Here is a 15,909-nt window from a genome sequence, read left to right on the forward strand (position 1 = left end):
TATCCTATCTTGAAGATCGTTAATCAAGCCTCGTCTAATCTACTTATATCTTCCCGTTCCCTCTGACCTTCTTTCTCCAATCGACCAGGTTCATTCCCACCGCCCAACCTCATTTGACCCTCTTGTGCTTGTCCACCTTGAGTGGTTGAGCTTGAGAGTGAGGCTGCGGCTGAATGAGTGATCATCCTAGCGATAATTAATCGATGATACGCTATTCCCTTGTTCTGCATCTTCTTGATCGTGCCCGATACGCCGATCACACGGGGGATCACATTGACACTAGCACCGACACCGCTGTTCTTCGAACCGGATCCGGATCCGGGTCCAAGGGAGGTGAGGAAAGTGAGACCTGACCATATTAAGCGATAATATGGTCTAGCGATTCGGATGAATGTCAGGGTTGTAAGTGGGGAATGGTATATCACTGCCACGAAGGGATTTTCACATATGCTGGAGTCAGCGATTACCTTCTGTGAGCTTTTTGCCCTAAGAAAGGGGCGTGAATGAGCGACAATAGGATAAATGAGGTTCAAGGCATCTCGTCCCTCCAGGCCAAAATCCTTTGTCGCGCAGATCATCGAGCGAGAAACGTGCACCGACGCAAAAATTAGGACGACTCACCTCGAAAAGATGAAGCTACCCTCGCCCAACCTTCATCCCCAAACACATCCTGTATCGCCCCTCTGATAGCTTTATATATCGCTTGTTGGCTCGCGGCCTCGTCGCCTAGTCCCAAAGAAGGTCGAGCTGTCGATAATAGAAATGGGGCCTTCGGTATTGGCATCAAGTCTAAGCCGTCATCGTCATCATCATCGCCGTCATCATCGTCGTCTGAGGAGTGTTCAGGGTCGCCATCGATATCGATATTCATACGTTCCTCCTCGGTCAGTCGGAGGTCATCGCGAGAGGTGGGGCTGACGCTGAGATTCGAGGAGAATGTCGAGGGGACAAGAAATTCCATGAGGAGATAACGGTTTTTGAATCTGACCATCTCGCTGAATGGCGCCTGATTACCTTATGGTTCGTCGGACTTAGTGGTGCCTCAAATGCCCACGTCTACATGTTAAGACGAATGTCTCTTATGGCCATCACCCAGACCCATCTCAGGCAACGTATCAACCGAAACGACTTGTCAACAATTTCAGCTGATTTGTGCGCGTGTTGACCACGCGGGATACATGTGCAGCTTTTCAAAATCTAACATCGATTATTACGTTATCCGATTTTGTTCTCCCCTCTTGCAATTTCCCCTGGCGCGAAGAAAAAAAAACAGAACGCCATCCCGAGTTTAAAGGTTTCAAGATGCTCGTTAAGTAGTTTATCCAGCTCGGTAAGATGGCTTTGACTTTGGCTTGGCTTGGCTCGGTTGAGCTAGATCCATGGAATGTCGATCAGTTCCGATTCTAGACTCGGAAGGACATCGACAATCCTCAAAGAGTTGATATTTGGCCTGCTTGCGACCGGCTGGCTGTTTCTCTACTTTAACTTAAGCGAGTCGAAGCACTTGTTCAAAATCCTTGGATTTCGGGAAGTCTCATTATACGAGCACCACCGGAAAAACTTCACTCTACTCTGTTCTGTTCTGCTTCACTTTGCTCTGCGCATCGCTTCCGCGTTCACACTCGCACAAAGTATTTAAGCTCAGATGGGTACAATCCCCCATCAGGGTGGCAGGCTGCAGCCGTACCAAGGTTTATGCGGTGTTTGATCCATTTCCAAATCTCACAGTAAGGCTCGTAACGAAAATCCTTACTGCTGTTGATCGGAGCGAGAACCTTTCTTTCCTGTTATGGGTTATTCGTCCCTGATCAACGAACGACGACGACGTTACCGCGTGTTCGTTTCCTCAAGAATCCTTTTTGTTCTCGTGTCGCATGTTTTATGCTTCTTGGTAAAGCAATTTCGGCCGACGATCATTTGAGGTTATTTTACGATCACTTGCCTGAGAAGAAGCTTACAAGGCGGATGGCCCCTGAAACGACCCGATGTTGTTCCGCTTCCCACCGACGATACATTGAGTAGGTGGAGTAGGTTCTGTCAACGCGCACCAGAATGAGTCTTCACTACTAGGGTGAAGAAGTAAATGCAGAAGAGAAATTTGGAAAAGGTATACGCATGCCGTAATACCTCGTTCTCTGTGGAGCACGATTTCAAGCTAAACTCACTACTCGAGTACTACATCTACAAAATTTCGTATCTGATAAAAAAAGTGGGTTCGTCACTAAGTAATGCGCTTGGTGTTTTGGCCTTCCGTGAGAAAGGTACGATATCATCCTATCAAGCTCACGGGGTCCGGTCGTCTGTTGGAGCCCACCTTCTTCATCGATGATCGCGATGCTATTCATGGTGAAATAACGAAATGACATCGTTAGGCTTCTATAGCGGGGAGCAAAATTTTGCTCCCTCTCCGAAACCGAGCTCTTGGCATGCATGCATGTATAACGCTGAAAACCTCGGTAGATCCAGTAAGTAAGAGAGGCTGCCTTCGCTACACCCTCAGTCTGTCCGACTTGCACGGCTTTTGAAATGCAGAGACTTGATTTACTAAAGTCAGAAAAAGAAAAAGGCCTTCGGGGATCCCACCCGAAAAGAAAATCGAAAGGGAAAATGTCCGACGAGGTCCGCAGTATGCTTAAGCTATTTCTATCTCGATCAACCCGATTTTCTCCTTGGATCTGACTCATCCCAACACTATCGGGGCAGCCACCGGGATGGGTGTAAGAAGGGCGTAGACGTGGACGTCCAGTTCTACTGAAAAAGTGAGTATAGGTTCCGAAAAAGTGAGGATAGGTTCCGAAAGTTTTTCCAATGAGGAAGAGTGAAGTAAGTCAAGCGTATCAGATAAGGACATGTCCCATTTTTCCCTTAATCGGTAAAGGGAAAATCAGTTGGATGGGTAAACTTTACCCTATTCACCTTATTTAGAATTACTTTTCTTGGTGAACATCGGAGCATTTTTCTGAAAAATGAATGGCACTTACAAACAACACCCAAAAAACGTCACTCCACTTGAAATGCATTTTTTTGCTCTCCATCAATTTAGCGTATAAGACTAGATCATCATTTTATCAGATACGATATCCCCATCGTCCCCTTCTTTCTTCTGTATCCTTCTCATTCTTCCTTTCTCTCATCCTATCTCATCTCATCTTTCCTTCTCTGACTGTTGAGAGATAAGGAATTTCGCCCCGTCAGACATGTCTGCCTTACCAGAACTATCGCAACACCGTCGATTCGACGAAGATCCTTCGGATCCCAGAACGTCCAACGAAGAATCAAAGAAGACCCGACCTGATGCCTCTCACCTACCTGAGAATCTCTACGGTACCGATCCGAACCCAGAGTTCTACGATGATGCCTCGTCCCAGACCAACATGTTGGCGGGTGTCGCTAAAGTAGAAGCTCTGCAAGCTGTCTGGTGAGTCCACATACATGTCCACGTTCGTACATGTTGTCAATGCTGACCTCACGGTCATGGCTGCAGGGGACCAACCTCAAAATGGTTCTTGTTTGGAGGGTAAGTCAAAAGACTATTTGCGGATCACATCGCATCGCATCCGAGACCGGGCTGCCGATCATGCAATCAATATGACTCGACTGACCTTCTTCCTCCTGATCGCAGTATCGCTCTCTCCTCTTACATCTACTCCCTTGATGGTAAGCATCGCTTCACTGGGCGTCGAGGTCCAGGAGTGACACACAGAGCTGACGTGAACGTTACATAGGTGTCACTACATGGCAATACCTTTCTTACGCGTAAGTGCACGTCTGCACGTTTGCCCGATTCCCTGTCCCCCCACCCTCTTTCCCGTCCTTTGGGTGTCTTTGCGAATTGCCGTAATCCCCATCCTAATCATTGATGGGATGTGATCGGTCGGGTGGACGCGGCCGAATCATACGAAACGCGATCGCCGATCAAAGCGTCACAAAGCTAACTCATTCCCCTTTGCAGGACCTCGTCCGTGCTCAAACACTCGGTCTCAGGCACCATGTCCACCGCCAACGCCATCATTATTGCTGTCGGTAAACCTCTTATGGCCAAACTTGCCGATGTGTAAGTCAACCTTTAGCTCCTTGGTCCCACCTGCACGTGCTGAATCTCGGATTGCTTCTCGCCCTTAGTATCGGTCGAGCTGAGACCTTCGTCATCGTCACTGTCCTTTACGTCGTCGGATACGTGAGTCCACCCCTACTTGAATCAGCATTCGCACGACTAAATTTTTGCTGACGCAGATGATGGTCTCTACCAGATCGTCATTGCCACTGCCAACGACGTTAACCAGATCGCCGGTGGTCAAGTGCTCTACTCCTTCGGCTACACCGGTCTTCAGATGCTTCAGCAAATTGTTATCGCCGATATGACCAACTTGCGATGGAGGTCCGTCGTTTACGTTCTTTCTCCCTTGTTGCCTTGCTGACATGACTTGGGCTATACAGAGGTCTCGTTACCGGTCTTGTTTCAGCACCTTTCATCATCAACAACTTCGTGTCTGCCGAGATTGCTGAAGGCATCTTGCCTAACTGGAGATGGGGTTACGCTATGGTGAGTTCACTTGATCGTTGAATCGAGTTTCTATGGATGGGCCTGACCTTTGCATACGCGGATTAGTTCGCCATTCTCGTTCCGGTCGCTCTTGCTCCCATCATCGTCACCTTGTTCTGGGCCCAGTGGAAAGCCAAGAAGATGGACGTCGCGAAGGCATCTCCTAATGCTCGAAAGTCAGTGTCTCTCATTCAGCATTTTCTGTCAAGTACGACGACTGACTTATCTTGCTGTTGCATCAGACCATGGTCCGTGGTCATCAGAGACGCCGCCCTGGAGATGGACCTTGCCGGTCTTATCCTAATCGCTGCTTCCCTCGCTCTCATCCTTCTTCCTCTGGGTCTCGCACCCGCTGCCAAAGGGCAATGGCACAACGCCAGTATGGTGAGCGCGACACCACTTGAGTTTCTTCATAACCCTCAGCTCACGATCCTGACATCATGATAGATCGCCATGGTCACCATCGGAGCCATACTCTTCCCTCTTATGCTTGTATACGAATGGAAAGTTCCTCGACGACCTGTGGTCCCCATGAGATGGCTCAAACGAGGACCTATCCTGGGTGCATGCTTGATCGGTTTCACCGATTTCGTGTCTTTCTACCTCCAATACACCTACCTCTACTCCTACGTTTACGTTACTCAAACCTGGTCTTACCGAGACTTGACCTACTACTCCGCTACTCAATCGCTCGCCCTCACCATCTTCGGTATCACCGGTGGTATTGTCATGTACTTCACTCGACGATTCAAGTGGATGCTTTTCGCTGGTCTCTGCGTCCGATTAATCGGTTGTGGTCTCATGCTTAAAGCTCGATCTGCCTCTGGAAACACCGCCGAATTGGTCATGTGTCAAGTCCTTCAAGGTCTCGGTGGTGGTTTCGCTGCCATCGCTATCCAGGTATCCGCTCAAGCTGCTGTCGCGCACTACGATGTTGCCACCGTCACCGCTATGGTGCTCTTGATCACCGAAATCGGAAACTCAGCCGGTTCCGCTGCCGCTGCTCAAATCTGGTCATCTCACATGCCTGCTGCCCTTGCCAAACATGTGCCGACTACCAACGCCACCCTTTTGGCTGACCTTTACGGTTCCATCACTCAAATCGCTACCTTCCCCATCAACGATCCCATCAGACTTGGTGCAATTGAAGCTTATCAAAGTGTTATGTAAGTCTGATGCCTAGCTTCTATCGTTTGCAAAGATTGATATCGCTAAACATACATGTTGGAATGCAGGTTTAAGCTTGTTCTCGGAGCTACCATCGTCGCCATCTTCCCGCCTATCTTCTGTGTGTTCTTGACCAAAGACATCAAGCTCACCCGATCGCAGAACGCCGTCGATGGCAAGGATCTCGCCGGTAACAGAACTAGCGAGGAGACCGCTTACTCCGATGACACTACTGGTGGAGTCGAGGCCTCTCGACGAGTCTAAGCGCTAACGCCATCTTGGACGCATCATGCAGAGAATCAGGGTCAAATCTGACTTAATGCAGTACGTGTGGAAGATCAGGATGTTTATAGATTAGATAGATTGCTTTGTTGAGGATTGTGAGGAAGTGATAGAAGCGAGTTTGTCTGATGGGTTAAGTAGATTAAGCGATGTCCAGTGGAAGTCGGATCGCGCATGTTTATAATTTCATATGATATCTCATAGACCTACATCAATATCATCAGCTACTGGCATAAGTGTATATATGTCACGGAGACCTTGGTTTTGCTTACCAATGCACACACTGCTAGCTGGCATCTTCATTTATCGTTCATTCGCACCCAGCCATCATCGTAAAAATGCCACATTGGATAATTTCCGTGTCTATGCAGGCCAGCTCGCGTGGATTTGATCCCGCTTTCGAGCTGGACGAGCATCCTCAAGCCTTAGCCTGTCAGAATGGACCTTTTGCATACGAGTAATGTTATCATATCAGAGTGTGATCATCAGAATTGCTCCGAAAGCAGCATCATCTTCATCCTTACCCTCGTCCTATCTGAGCTCGAACCACACGCCTCAATCAGACAGTAAAGTCGGCTTCGAACAGGACTCCCCCGACGTTTGAGGATATTGAAACATCAACCCCAACTCTCACACCTCATCCGGACGTAACCCTTCTCTCAGCATGACTTCTTCGACGACGGCATCGCAAGGCGAATTGGAAGCTGCTCGAGTACCTCTAGGATGGCGGGATCAATGTTCAGCGTGAGTTAGAGTTCGAGTCTCCAATCTGGGTCGAAGACGGGATTGGCGTTTGCCCGGACTGAGACGGAATTGAGTTTGAATGCTTGTGGAACGACTACCTTGTTATCTGTGTTCTAAGACCAGGGTCTTGTCAGGCAAGATTGGATTCCTCTTCGTGGTCAATGACTTATAGTCAGCGGTCATTGGATCGCGATCGCGAGCTGTTTGCAAGAAGGAATGAGCAGGAAGGTAATCTGTGGGACAAGAGCGCAGACTCAGTCGAAGAGTTAGGGAGCCGGTGAAAGGTCTTCAGATGTAAGACAAGAGGTATCAAGAGCTTCAGAAAGCAGGAGATTTCATGGACGCAGGATGTCGCTGGACCTTGAGATTCACGACATAGAGAGATTTTCATATTCTTGCGGTATTCGAGGAGTGGGAGAACTTGTGTACGCGGCCGTCCATTGGAGTACAAGAAGCTGTTAGTCAGGCCACATGGAGTATGAGGAGGACGAGGATGAGGTGTACACGGAGGATGGTGAATTTGCTGTGCGCAACATTCGGTAGGACCAGCAGATCTCAGGACAAGATGCGCGAGGATAGTTCATCTTGACAATATCCATCTCGGCCAGTCTATGAGTCAAGAACGTGCTGGTGGAACAAGGAACGCTTGGAAGGTGGAAGCTGAAAAAGGAAGAGAAGCACATGTCTCACTTGGTCTGCAGGAAGAGCGGATGGAGGTCTGCAGGAAGACCGGATGGACAGGGCATCGGTATCATCCTTTACCTTGTGTGATGGTTACGGTCATGGGAAGGGAAAGGCAAAAATTGCGCAGGCAGAAGATCTGACTAGATGGCCTGGGGATGACGGATGGAGAGATGACGAGCGAGGGAGCTCTGACGTTCAATTTCTCCCGTTTATCACGCTTCCTAGCGATGTTGCTGTTGATGCTGAACAAGCTGTTGAATCGCGATAATCCCGTTGATCATCTCATGACCAGATTCATCCTGATGTTCGGGACGAGGTCGTATCAGAGGATCAGAAGCTGACGCCCCACCATGTTACCTTGTCCACGTAGCCTCTTAATCCCCTTGAACGTCTGTCGACATAAAACATTATACATGCCTTGGAAATGCGAAGACGAGCGACACGGCTATGAGAAGTGAGCAGAGTTTCTTCTCTTCTCCGTTCAACGCTATTCAACCTATAAGCGTCTGCGTTATTTACTCGTAAATCGTGAGACTTGACCGCTAATATGGTTTCTACTTTGAATAGGTGTCAATACGACGAGTAAGCTTTGATCTTACCAACTTCACAACAAAGAACACGAATGCCAAATGCCAACAATGTTTTTACTGACGAATCCATGAACCCCCGCAGCTACATGAGACGTATGAAGCAGCTCGCACGCCAGAAAAAAGCAGCCGCCGAAGCTGCTGCCGATGACGAATAAATCACAACCTGTTCCATCCCATCTCATTCACTCCTTTGGGGTATCCTCCCTGCAGCCTGATTCAAACTCGTCTTCGTTCATGAAGCTCTACGAGTTTATAGGTGACATGTAGATTTTTTCACTTGGATTGAAGCATGCATATTCCGAAATCACCTCCGGGCCTAGCCATGTGGATTGTCTGGTATCCGTTGTCCACGAGCTGACCGTGTTTTATACATGGATACATGCGATGTCTGATGAAAAGCCAAGGGAAATTATAAGTCATCGTTTGGAAGAACGAGTTAATCACAACAACCTCATCTCACCTCTAATCCAGGCGAAATTATTTAAAAGATTGAGTATACGAATATACGAGTAGAAGAAATAATGATCAATCGCTACAAGTAAAGGCCAAAAGCAATATATATGTTACAGTGTGGTGTGTCTTGCAAGAATCCCTATCGGCGACTCTCAATCCTCGTCTCGATCTATACTTCTCATTGGTCTAATTGCTAATTGGTCACAATGTCTGCCGCCTCATCGCCTCCCGCGGATTTGTGATCTTTTTTCTTCTTGATAGTAAAGGGATTCGAAATCGGTAGCGCTTTACCCAGTCCACTGATCAACTCGTTCCCCTTGACGATCCCGCCAATCACTCCTACGCCGGACGGCTTGCTCTCTGTCACTTGCGTGACTGAACTATTCCTGGACCGCGATTGCTTCCCATTATCGTGTCCTGAAACCACTGACCATCCATCATCGCTCGCGTGAACATCTCGATCGCGATCCACATCGTCAGATGAAGATTGCGTGTCCGTGTCTGGGTTCAAATCAGATTTGGAAGGTGAGGATTTCGATCGGGATCGGGATCTGAAGGGAACAATGTTGTCCGTATGCAAGAGGGATGTCACTTTGTCTAAAGCCTTGTCCTCTGTACCAGGTAAAGGCTTGATGATCGACTTGGCATACTCCTGTGTAAACCACCGATGGTAAGTTATCGCCTTTCGGGACATGAGAAAAGTTCGGGTAGCTTACCAAATCACGGTAGATCGCTTCGATCGCTTTGCCCACACCGTTCTCTCTCCTGATCATCTCACCTACAATCTTAGCTTTGGCAATCTGCTTGGCATCGGTGGTCGCTTTGATGAGTGCTTCAGCAAGCGCTTCGGAGGTGAGTTTTCGAATGGCCGATCCGACATTGAGTGATTCAGCTCGTTCAGCCCAGAACGCCTGATCACCGAAGAACGGTTTTATGATTGTTGGCTGAAGGGTGGCAAAGAAGACTTCAGCTCGATCCCTTTGTGTCTCCTCCGTTAAGCCATCAGAGAACTCACGATACCAGCTCTGAAACTTGCTCCACTTGTCCCGGCACCACCATGATGACAAGCCGCGTCGATCCGAGGGAAGAGCCAAGAATGATCGATTGAATCGATTGAGCTGGACCAAAAAGGTCAGTCAGGCAAGAACGCGCAATAATCAATATAGACTCACAAGATCTCAGGAGGATATTTGACCCCGTCTGCACCTTTTTCGTCGCCCGTATCATCACCCTTTGATTTCGATCCTCTGTCGGACCACCCCTTAGACAGAATTGCGCAGACTCCACTTTCGACGACAGCATCGACTACGCATCGGGTCATCTCCTCAGGATCAGAGACAACAATTGATCCAAACCCACTAAAGCCAAACATTGGTGCCAGTAAGCATTTATGCGGCAGGAGCGAAGAGACGACGACTGACATGTAAACCACCTTCTTTCCATTCTTGTGGGCACCCTCGATGAAGTCAACAAGACCTTCGGGCGGCGTCCATTTCTTCTCGTTGGCTTGACTTTCATCGGCATTCTCGAGGAACCAATATCCAGTGACGTGAATCCACTCGGTCCAATCTAACGGTGGAGGTACGATCGATGGCGAGAAATTGTACAAGAAAGGGATCTTATGTTGTTCTAATTTCTCAAATGTAGTTGATTCTATGTCTAATACATGTCTTCGCCATCGGTTGACCTGTCCTGAGATTGCTCGCCAGAAGACCTGGTCGAACATGGTGTACGTCATGTAATTGTAGCTACCGCCGCGCTTGTGCTCGGGGACAGCGAATGCGTGCGGATAAGCCCGAGTTCTCGTCCATGGCATCTGTGTTATATGACTCAGCAAAGTTCTCCTAACGTTCCCATTTCACTCACGGTGAAAGCCCTGTAGTAGGGTATTCTGAGCGCTTCGGCGATATGAACACCGCCCATAGCGCTTGGGGACTCGATTAAAAGGTCTGATCCCTGGCATGCTTCCCAGGAGGAAGTGAGGAGATCATCCAGCCAGCCTCGGAACTGCGAATACCAATTGTCAGCTGCTATAATAACGACGGCAGGCGGTCGAGCGTACCTTCTGCAAACCTTCTTTTAGAAAGGAGACGGTGAACATCCCATTGTCGACGCACATCTGCATCAGTTCAGCAGGGTCACCACCGACACTGGCGAATTCGATACCGTGCTGCGCGATTCGGACATTCAGCTTCTTTCAAGTCTGGCCGATAAGTTGAGACTTACGCCTTCAACCCAGTCTTTGTACTCTCCGTGCGTAGCTATCCTAGTCGAATGGCCTTCTGCTTGCAGTCCTTTGCACAAGGCAATATACGGCTGGACATCACCTCGACTTCCTATGGTAAGACACGTGACCTTCATTGGTTCAGGCTTGAACTCCAGGAAAGTCGAAGTCGTGGATCCGAAGAGCGGAGAAGGTGAAACGGGAGGAACATTGCTTGTGCTGAGTCGTGATTCCAGCGGCTGAGACTCGTCTAAATCTTCCATTATTCTAGCTTCTATGTCGGCTTGATCTGGTTCTCCCTTTTCCCCGGATATGCGGACTGCTTCCATCCTCTCTTCTAAAAGTCTGACACAGGCCTTCCGTCGCTTAGAAGAACTGAATTCCAAGAAGAGCTCTTCATGACCCTTGATCACCACTATGAGGCCTGAATGTCCGAATCGGAAAGCTTTCTGAGCTTTCAGACCATACAGATCCTTAATGGGTATTATCATCTGTATTTAGAATGTCAGCTCTCGCCGCTTTATTCGTATATCTGTGTGAGAAATTGAGCGTACCTTGGTCTTGTAAAGCAATTGAGACGATCGGAAACAGAAGTAATTTGTCGAGACGAAGAAACGTCCAGAGACAGGCAGGACTCGGAACAGGTAACCCGGGAAATCTGCGTCAAAGGGGAGTCAGACGTCAAGCCAGATATTTACTTGTTGGCACTTACGGTCTATCAGTTCCTCTTTTTCGCTGAGAGCAAAAACGTCTCTGAATTTGTTCGCTGTCTCCTCATCTTCCCTTTGACCTGTTTCACTTGCTTCCATCACGGAAAAGTCTGATCGGCTATGACCCAGTTGGCTGCTTCCCGACACATCAGACGCGAAAGAAGCTCGCTGACTCCTTTTAGTCGACGAAGCACTCGGTCTTCTTGATGATTCGTCATCACTGCTGTCGCTCTCATTTGGCATAGCTGGCTCGACGATCTCCGTGACCGAATGCTTCTTTTGGGGGCCTGTTCTAGAGGTATCCGTAGAAGTCCGCGAGATGCCTTGCCCGTACTGGTACTCAGGCGATCTGCCCAGCGTTGACGCGCTGCCCGGCGAAGTGCCAAAGATCTTGGTAGCTGGCTTACGGATCCAAGAGGGACCCCAGCTGTTGCGGTGGTCGTCGTGCGCCATACCCGCTGGAGGCGCCCCACTCTGTCTAGGAGGATAACCGTCTTCGTAATCTTCGTCGGGTGATTCTACTTCGTCTTCCATAATAGGCTGGTGTCGGACAGTCTCGAGACTGTCTTGAGATGTTTTGTGAGTTCGGTTTGACAAGAAAGGTATCGACAGTCCGGACTTATTCGACTCCGTTTCATTAACCTGATCGTTGCTTCGCGACAGTAAAGGCTTGAGAACCGATCCAATCTTCTTTATACCGAAGCCTGAGTCATTACTACCGTCCGGCGGGGCTGTGGGTCGCTTGATGGTGTTCACAGAATCGTCGAGCGACTCAGCAGGCTGCTGGATGGTAATGGCTGAGGATATTCGCGGCAATTCCATTGGTGGTCGTTCGTCAAGAAGTGCCTGTATCTTTCCATATGCGCGCTCGTTGTCCTGGAAAGACGCAAAGAAGTAGCTTTCAACGGACATGTTGTCCTCGGGATCTACGCATTTGACCTCGATTGTCTCTGCAAATTCTAACGTCGGACTCCTTTCAACCTCTAAGACGGCTTCTAACGGGATGATGAGCTATGACACAAAGTCAGCCATTCAGTCCAGAATGCCACTAGGCAATGGATCCGCTCACCTTAACGCTCTCCCCCTCGTGCTGTATCTTGAACATTACCTTTTGAATAGCTTTGATCCACTCATCTCTACTAGCTTCTGTGTCAGCAGTGAAGGTATAATTCTTCTCCGCTGTTCTGACTTTGAATTTAAGCTCGTCCGTGGCGTCACAGCTTGTACAGTATTGCAAGGAGATATTGCCTTTCGGGAAATACGGATCGGCCGTAGATTCGTACCAGCTCAGGACGTCGTTCTTCAGGATTACCCAGAACTTGGTGTTCATTTTGGTTCGGGAATTCTTCTTGGCCAGCGGCCCAGTCTTGACAATAAGATTCTGCGGCAAGACATGGTCAGCTTTTAGAAACCGCCTCGCCAAAGAGAGCACACATACATCCTTATCAGGCATGTTGGCAAAAAAGCATATATGTCGTTTCGTCAAGTACATGTACCCCTTAAGCACTGCGACCGCAACGTCAGCATTTCCCCATCTAGTCTATCGGGCTTAAATTGCACTTACTGACGCTCCGCAATAACCAACACCTCATTTCCTCCAACACCTCTTCCTTCTCTTCCAATCCGAAAACTTCCATTAACCTCTCGGCTAGTTTCTCTTTCCTCAGGCGTCTTCTTTCGTTCTCATTTGGCTTTATATCGTGCTCTATGGCCTCTTCGCTAGCGCCCTCCGGTTGACGCAGGGCCGCATCCGTATTCAACGCTTGTTGTTCATGTTCACTGACCACAGGGGCAAGATCCAAGTCTGACGGTGCGGATATTTTCTCAGGAGACGCTTCCGCCGCTCGAACAATCTCGTCTCTTTCCTCAGCTTCGCCTATTTCTTCTTCATGGCTGATCTGCTCATTCAACATCTCTCTTGCAGGGGCACCAATCGAGGACGTTTCGCTGACTGGATCGCTCAATCGGCGAGACTCGTCGATCTGAGGTGAGCCTCCTTCTGAGCTGACATTACTGCTTGGATCTTGTATACGCAATCGTCGTGCTTGAGCTTCGGCGTACTGGTACGATAGCTCTGTGTCGTTCGGTCTTCGCGCTCTGCGGGCGATAGTGTTGTCCCTGAATGGGAAACGGAGAGCATGTATAGAATGGGCGGCATGAGCTGTCTGACTCCGTTGGGGCTGAGAACTTTGCTGGTCTGGGTGAGGTTGGATCATCGGTCGGATAGTATGAAGTGACGAGCCTAATCGATTGACTATTGTTTGCAGGAAGGTTGCAAGAGGCATGTTGTCAGTAATCAATCTGGCCGGTCACATACAAGGGAGACATTGAAAGCGAAATGATGCAGGCCAATGGCGATGTAGTCTAGGAGGAGCAGATTAAGGTGGCAAAGCAGATAAGCTTGACTCACATTGCGGTCTCTTCTGCTTGTCCTGCATGACCGATGCCGCTTGTTTCCTCGAGCCGGAAGGAGGGTATCCGTCTTCTTCATCGGATTCGTCACTTGAGCTTTCGTCATCCCATGGCAGGGCATTTAAAGCGGATACGAGTGCTGAAGCACCCATTCGGACCTTTTTGCGAAACCGGTGGACAGGAGAGTTTGCGGTTGACACAAGCGAGACAGGCATCGTCATTCCACGGTAAAGGCGTGTTGTGTACGAGGATTCGTCGGTATGAATGGCGATTGTCGAAGTGGAATGAATGATGAGGATAAAGGGAAAAGGGGAAAAGTGGTAATTGATCAGCATGAGGATCGCATTAAAGTGATGTATACCGTGCACAAACAAGCAAGAAGTACGGGTCTACGTGGACATGAACGGATCAAAGGAAGGCCGAGTGGGTTGACCTCAAAGGAGGAAGAGGAGATATCACGGATCATACAGATACCGCAGGTAACATGTATGTTAACCGATGATAACCCAAATCTTTCTTTGGATCCGGTGTTTATGCATGGGCAAAGCGGTGTCACTCACAGAGCCTAAATCTTGACCTGCTCCAAAACCAGGTCTGACTTGCGATTTTGACATTGCGCTAGCTTCACCGCTTCGGTCATTCGGGAACGACGTAGCTGAGTTTGCCAAAGAACTAGCAGCATCGCCTCTCGGTTGTACTTGAGAAATCGGATTTAAAGTATCGCCACTTTGTCTTTCTTCTTCTTCCAATCTATGTTCTTCAGTTATAGGCTCTACATCTACGTCTACCTGCTTCAATCCTGATTTCTTACTCATGAACGAGGGAATATCGAAGGCCGGCGTATAAGGTAATTCGTCCAACGGTGTACCACCTATTATCGGTTTCTCCTCCTTATCCTCTTTCGTCTTCGCGCCCTCCTTCAACCCCTGGGCGGTATCTGGAATACTATCGTCCTTGCCATCTTTGTTCTCACCTGGTGCCGGATGAGTGGGGAAGACGTGCTTGGCAGCGGTATTTATTAGGTGTTCGGCGTTAGGGTGTTTGGGAGCTGGACATCGCTGATCAGGCGAGACTGCCGACTCGGGAAAGGGTGGCGCGTATAGATTGGCATCATCAGATTGTCGCACGGGTGGCGGTGAGGGTGAGTCAGACGTTGACATCGTGAGTCGCCTGGAAAGGTGTTCGCGTAGCCGCCAGTCAAGAAATACGAATGTTCGGTAACTTGGTAACAAAGGGATTTAAAGGTACGGATGAAGTGAGTTGTCTGTCTGCAGGTTTTGTGCTCTACAGTCCGATGAACTTCGAATTGATCGCGATGGGATTCATAGCGGTGTTCTTGTCGTATTGATTATGGACTGAAGACAAGCTACCTTCACAGTCCAGGAGCTGGAAGATGGGGGATATTGCGTATGCTGTACGAAGGTTAATGTTTTTTTCTCGGCTATGGACGAGAGTGAGTTGTACCTGATGATGAACAGCCATATGTATCGTGCTGGATGACGTCGATTCAGCATCGCATCGTCATACAAACATACAAGCACGCACTAAAGCGGTCTCCGCCGATTCAACCTGCGGCCGATTCCAGCACTTTTCCAAGTAAGGGTCACGATCAGGCACCGAACTACAATCATGCTTGCCATCGTCATCAAAAGATCATGCAAAGACCAATCTAGCCAGAATCAGACGAATGGATCCAGAAGGTCAATTTTTCAAGCGAAGGATGTGGATTCCGAAATGACTTGGATAGGTCTCTCTCCACGAGCTTAGCTGCTTTGAAGATGTTTGAGGAGTAGAGAAGAGCGACTGTGCAGTACAATCGACCTTGACAACCACAGGAGATATCGAGGTTACGGATGTTTCGAGACATGACAACCCTGCGCAAAAAGTCTGTTTCAACTACCGTCTATGTCACTACGTCTTCAAGTCAGGCTGCAAAGCTTGGCCATAGATACCGTGTACTTGCATGTGGAGACGACGCTGAGCGGCCTTGCTTCCTCACTGACCCGCCGATATATAAAGCAAGGTAGTCCGACTCACCTGAGAAAGTACTGACAATTTCCCTTGTCGTTTACTAACAGAGTCGCTTTCTTACCTTTTTCT

General features: G+C 48.8%; 4 protein-coding genes across 4 annotated transcripts; 2 read left to right on the plus strand and 2 right to left on the minus strand.

Annotated features, from left to right (window-relative positions):
* Positions 1 to 23: 23 nt before the first annotated feature.
* On the minus strand, positions 24 to 991 carry I303_101046 (uncharacterized protein; the record flags this gene model as incomplete). The annotated part of the gene is made up of 2 exons (XM_018404411.1): positions 24 to 424; positions 622 to 991. The coding sequence occupies 2 exons, from the start codon at positions 989 to 991 to the stop codon at positions 24 to 26; spliced, it is 771 nt and encodes a 256-aa protein (XP_018267065.1).
* A 2,206-nt stretch (positions 992 to 3,197) lies between these two features.
* I303_101047 (uncharacterized protein) lies at positions 3,198 to 5,974 on the plus strand (the record flags this gene model as incomplete). The annotated part of the gene is made up of 12 exons (XM_018404413.2): positions 3,198 to 3,418; positions 3,485 to 3,517; positions 3,623 to 3,657; positions 3,726 to 3,756; positions 3,953 to 4,054; positions 4,123 to 4,177; positions 4,251 to 4,378; positions 4,438 to 4,543; positions 4,610 to 4,719; positions 4,786 to 4,927; positions 4,991 to 5,709; positions 5,779 to 5,974. The coding sequence occupies 12 exons, from the start codon at positions 3,198 to 3,200 to the stop codon at positions 5,972 to 5,974; spliced, it is 1,878 nt and encodes a 625-aa protein (XP_018267067.2).
* A 682-nt stretch (positions 5,975 to 6,656) lies between these two features.
* On the plus strand, positions 6,657 to 8,165 carry I303_101048 (uncharacterized protein; the record flags this gene model as incomplete). The annotated part of the gene is made up of 4 exons (XM_018404414.1): positions 6,657 to 6,736; positions 7,791 to 7,874; positions 7,988 to 8,002; positions 8,093 to 8,165. 4 exons carry the CDS (start codon positions 6,657 to 6,659, stop codon positions 8,163 to 8,165), a joined length of 252 nt encoding a protein of 83 aa, XP_018267068.1.
* Positions 8,166 to 8,656: 491 nt separating this feature from the next.
* On the minus strand, positions 8,657 to 14,969 carry I303_101049 (uncharacterized protein; the record flags this gene model as incomplete). Its single annotated transcript, XM_018404415.1, has 15 exons — positions 8,657 to 9,115; positions 9,180 to 9,407; positions 9,479 to 9,581; positions 9,636 to 9,821; positions 9,885 to 10,279; positions 10,330 to 10,470; positions 10,526 to 10,633; positions 10,690 to 11,178; positions 11,242 to 11,345; positions 11,400 to 12,408; positions 12,467 to 12,778; positions 12,836 to 12,903; positions 12,962 to 13,651; positions 13,808 to 13,967; positions 14,370 to 14,969. The coding sequence occupies 15 exons, from the start codon at positions 14,967 to 14,969 to the stop codon at positions 8,657 to 8,659; spliced, it is 5,052 nt and encodes a 1,683-aa protein (XP_018267069.1).
* Between the last annotated feature and the right edge of the window lie 940 nt (positions 14,970 to 15,909).

The sequence above is a fragment of the Kwoniella dejecticola genome, chromosome 1, assembly GCF_000512565.2.
Source record: "Kwoniella dejecticola CBS 10117 chromosome 1, complete sequence".
NCBI classification, from domain to species: Eukaryota; Fungi; Basidiomycota; class Tremellomycetes; order Tremellales; family Cryptococcaceae; genus Kwoniella; species Kwoniella dejecticola.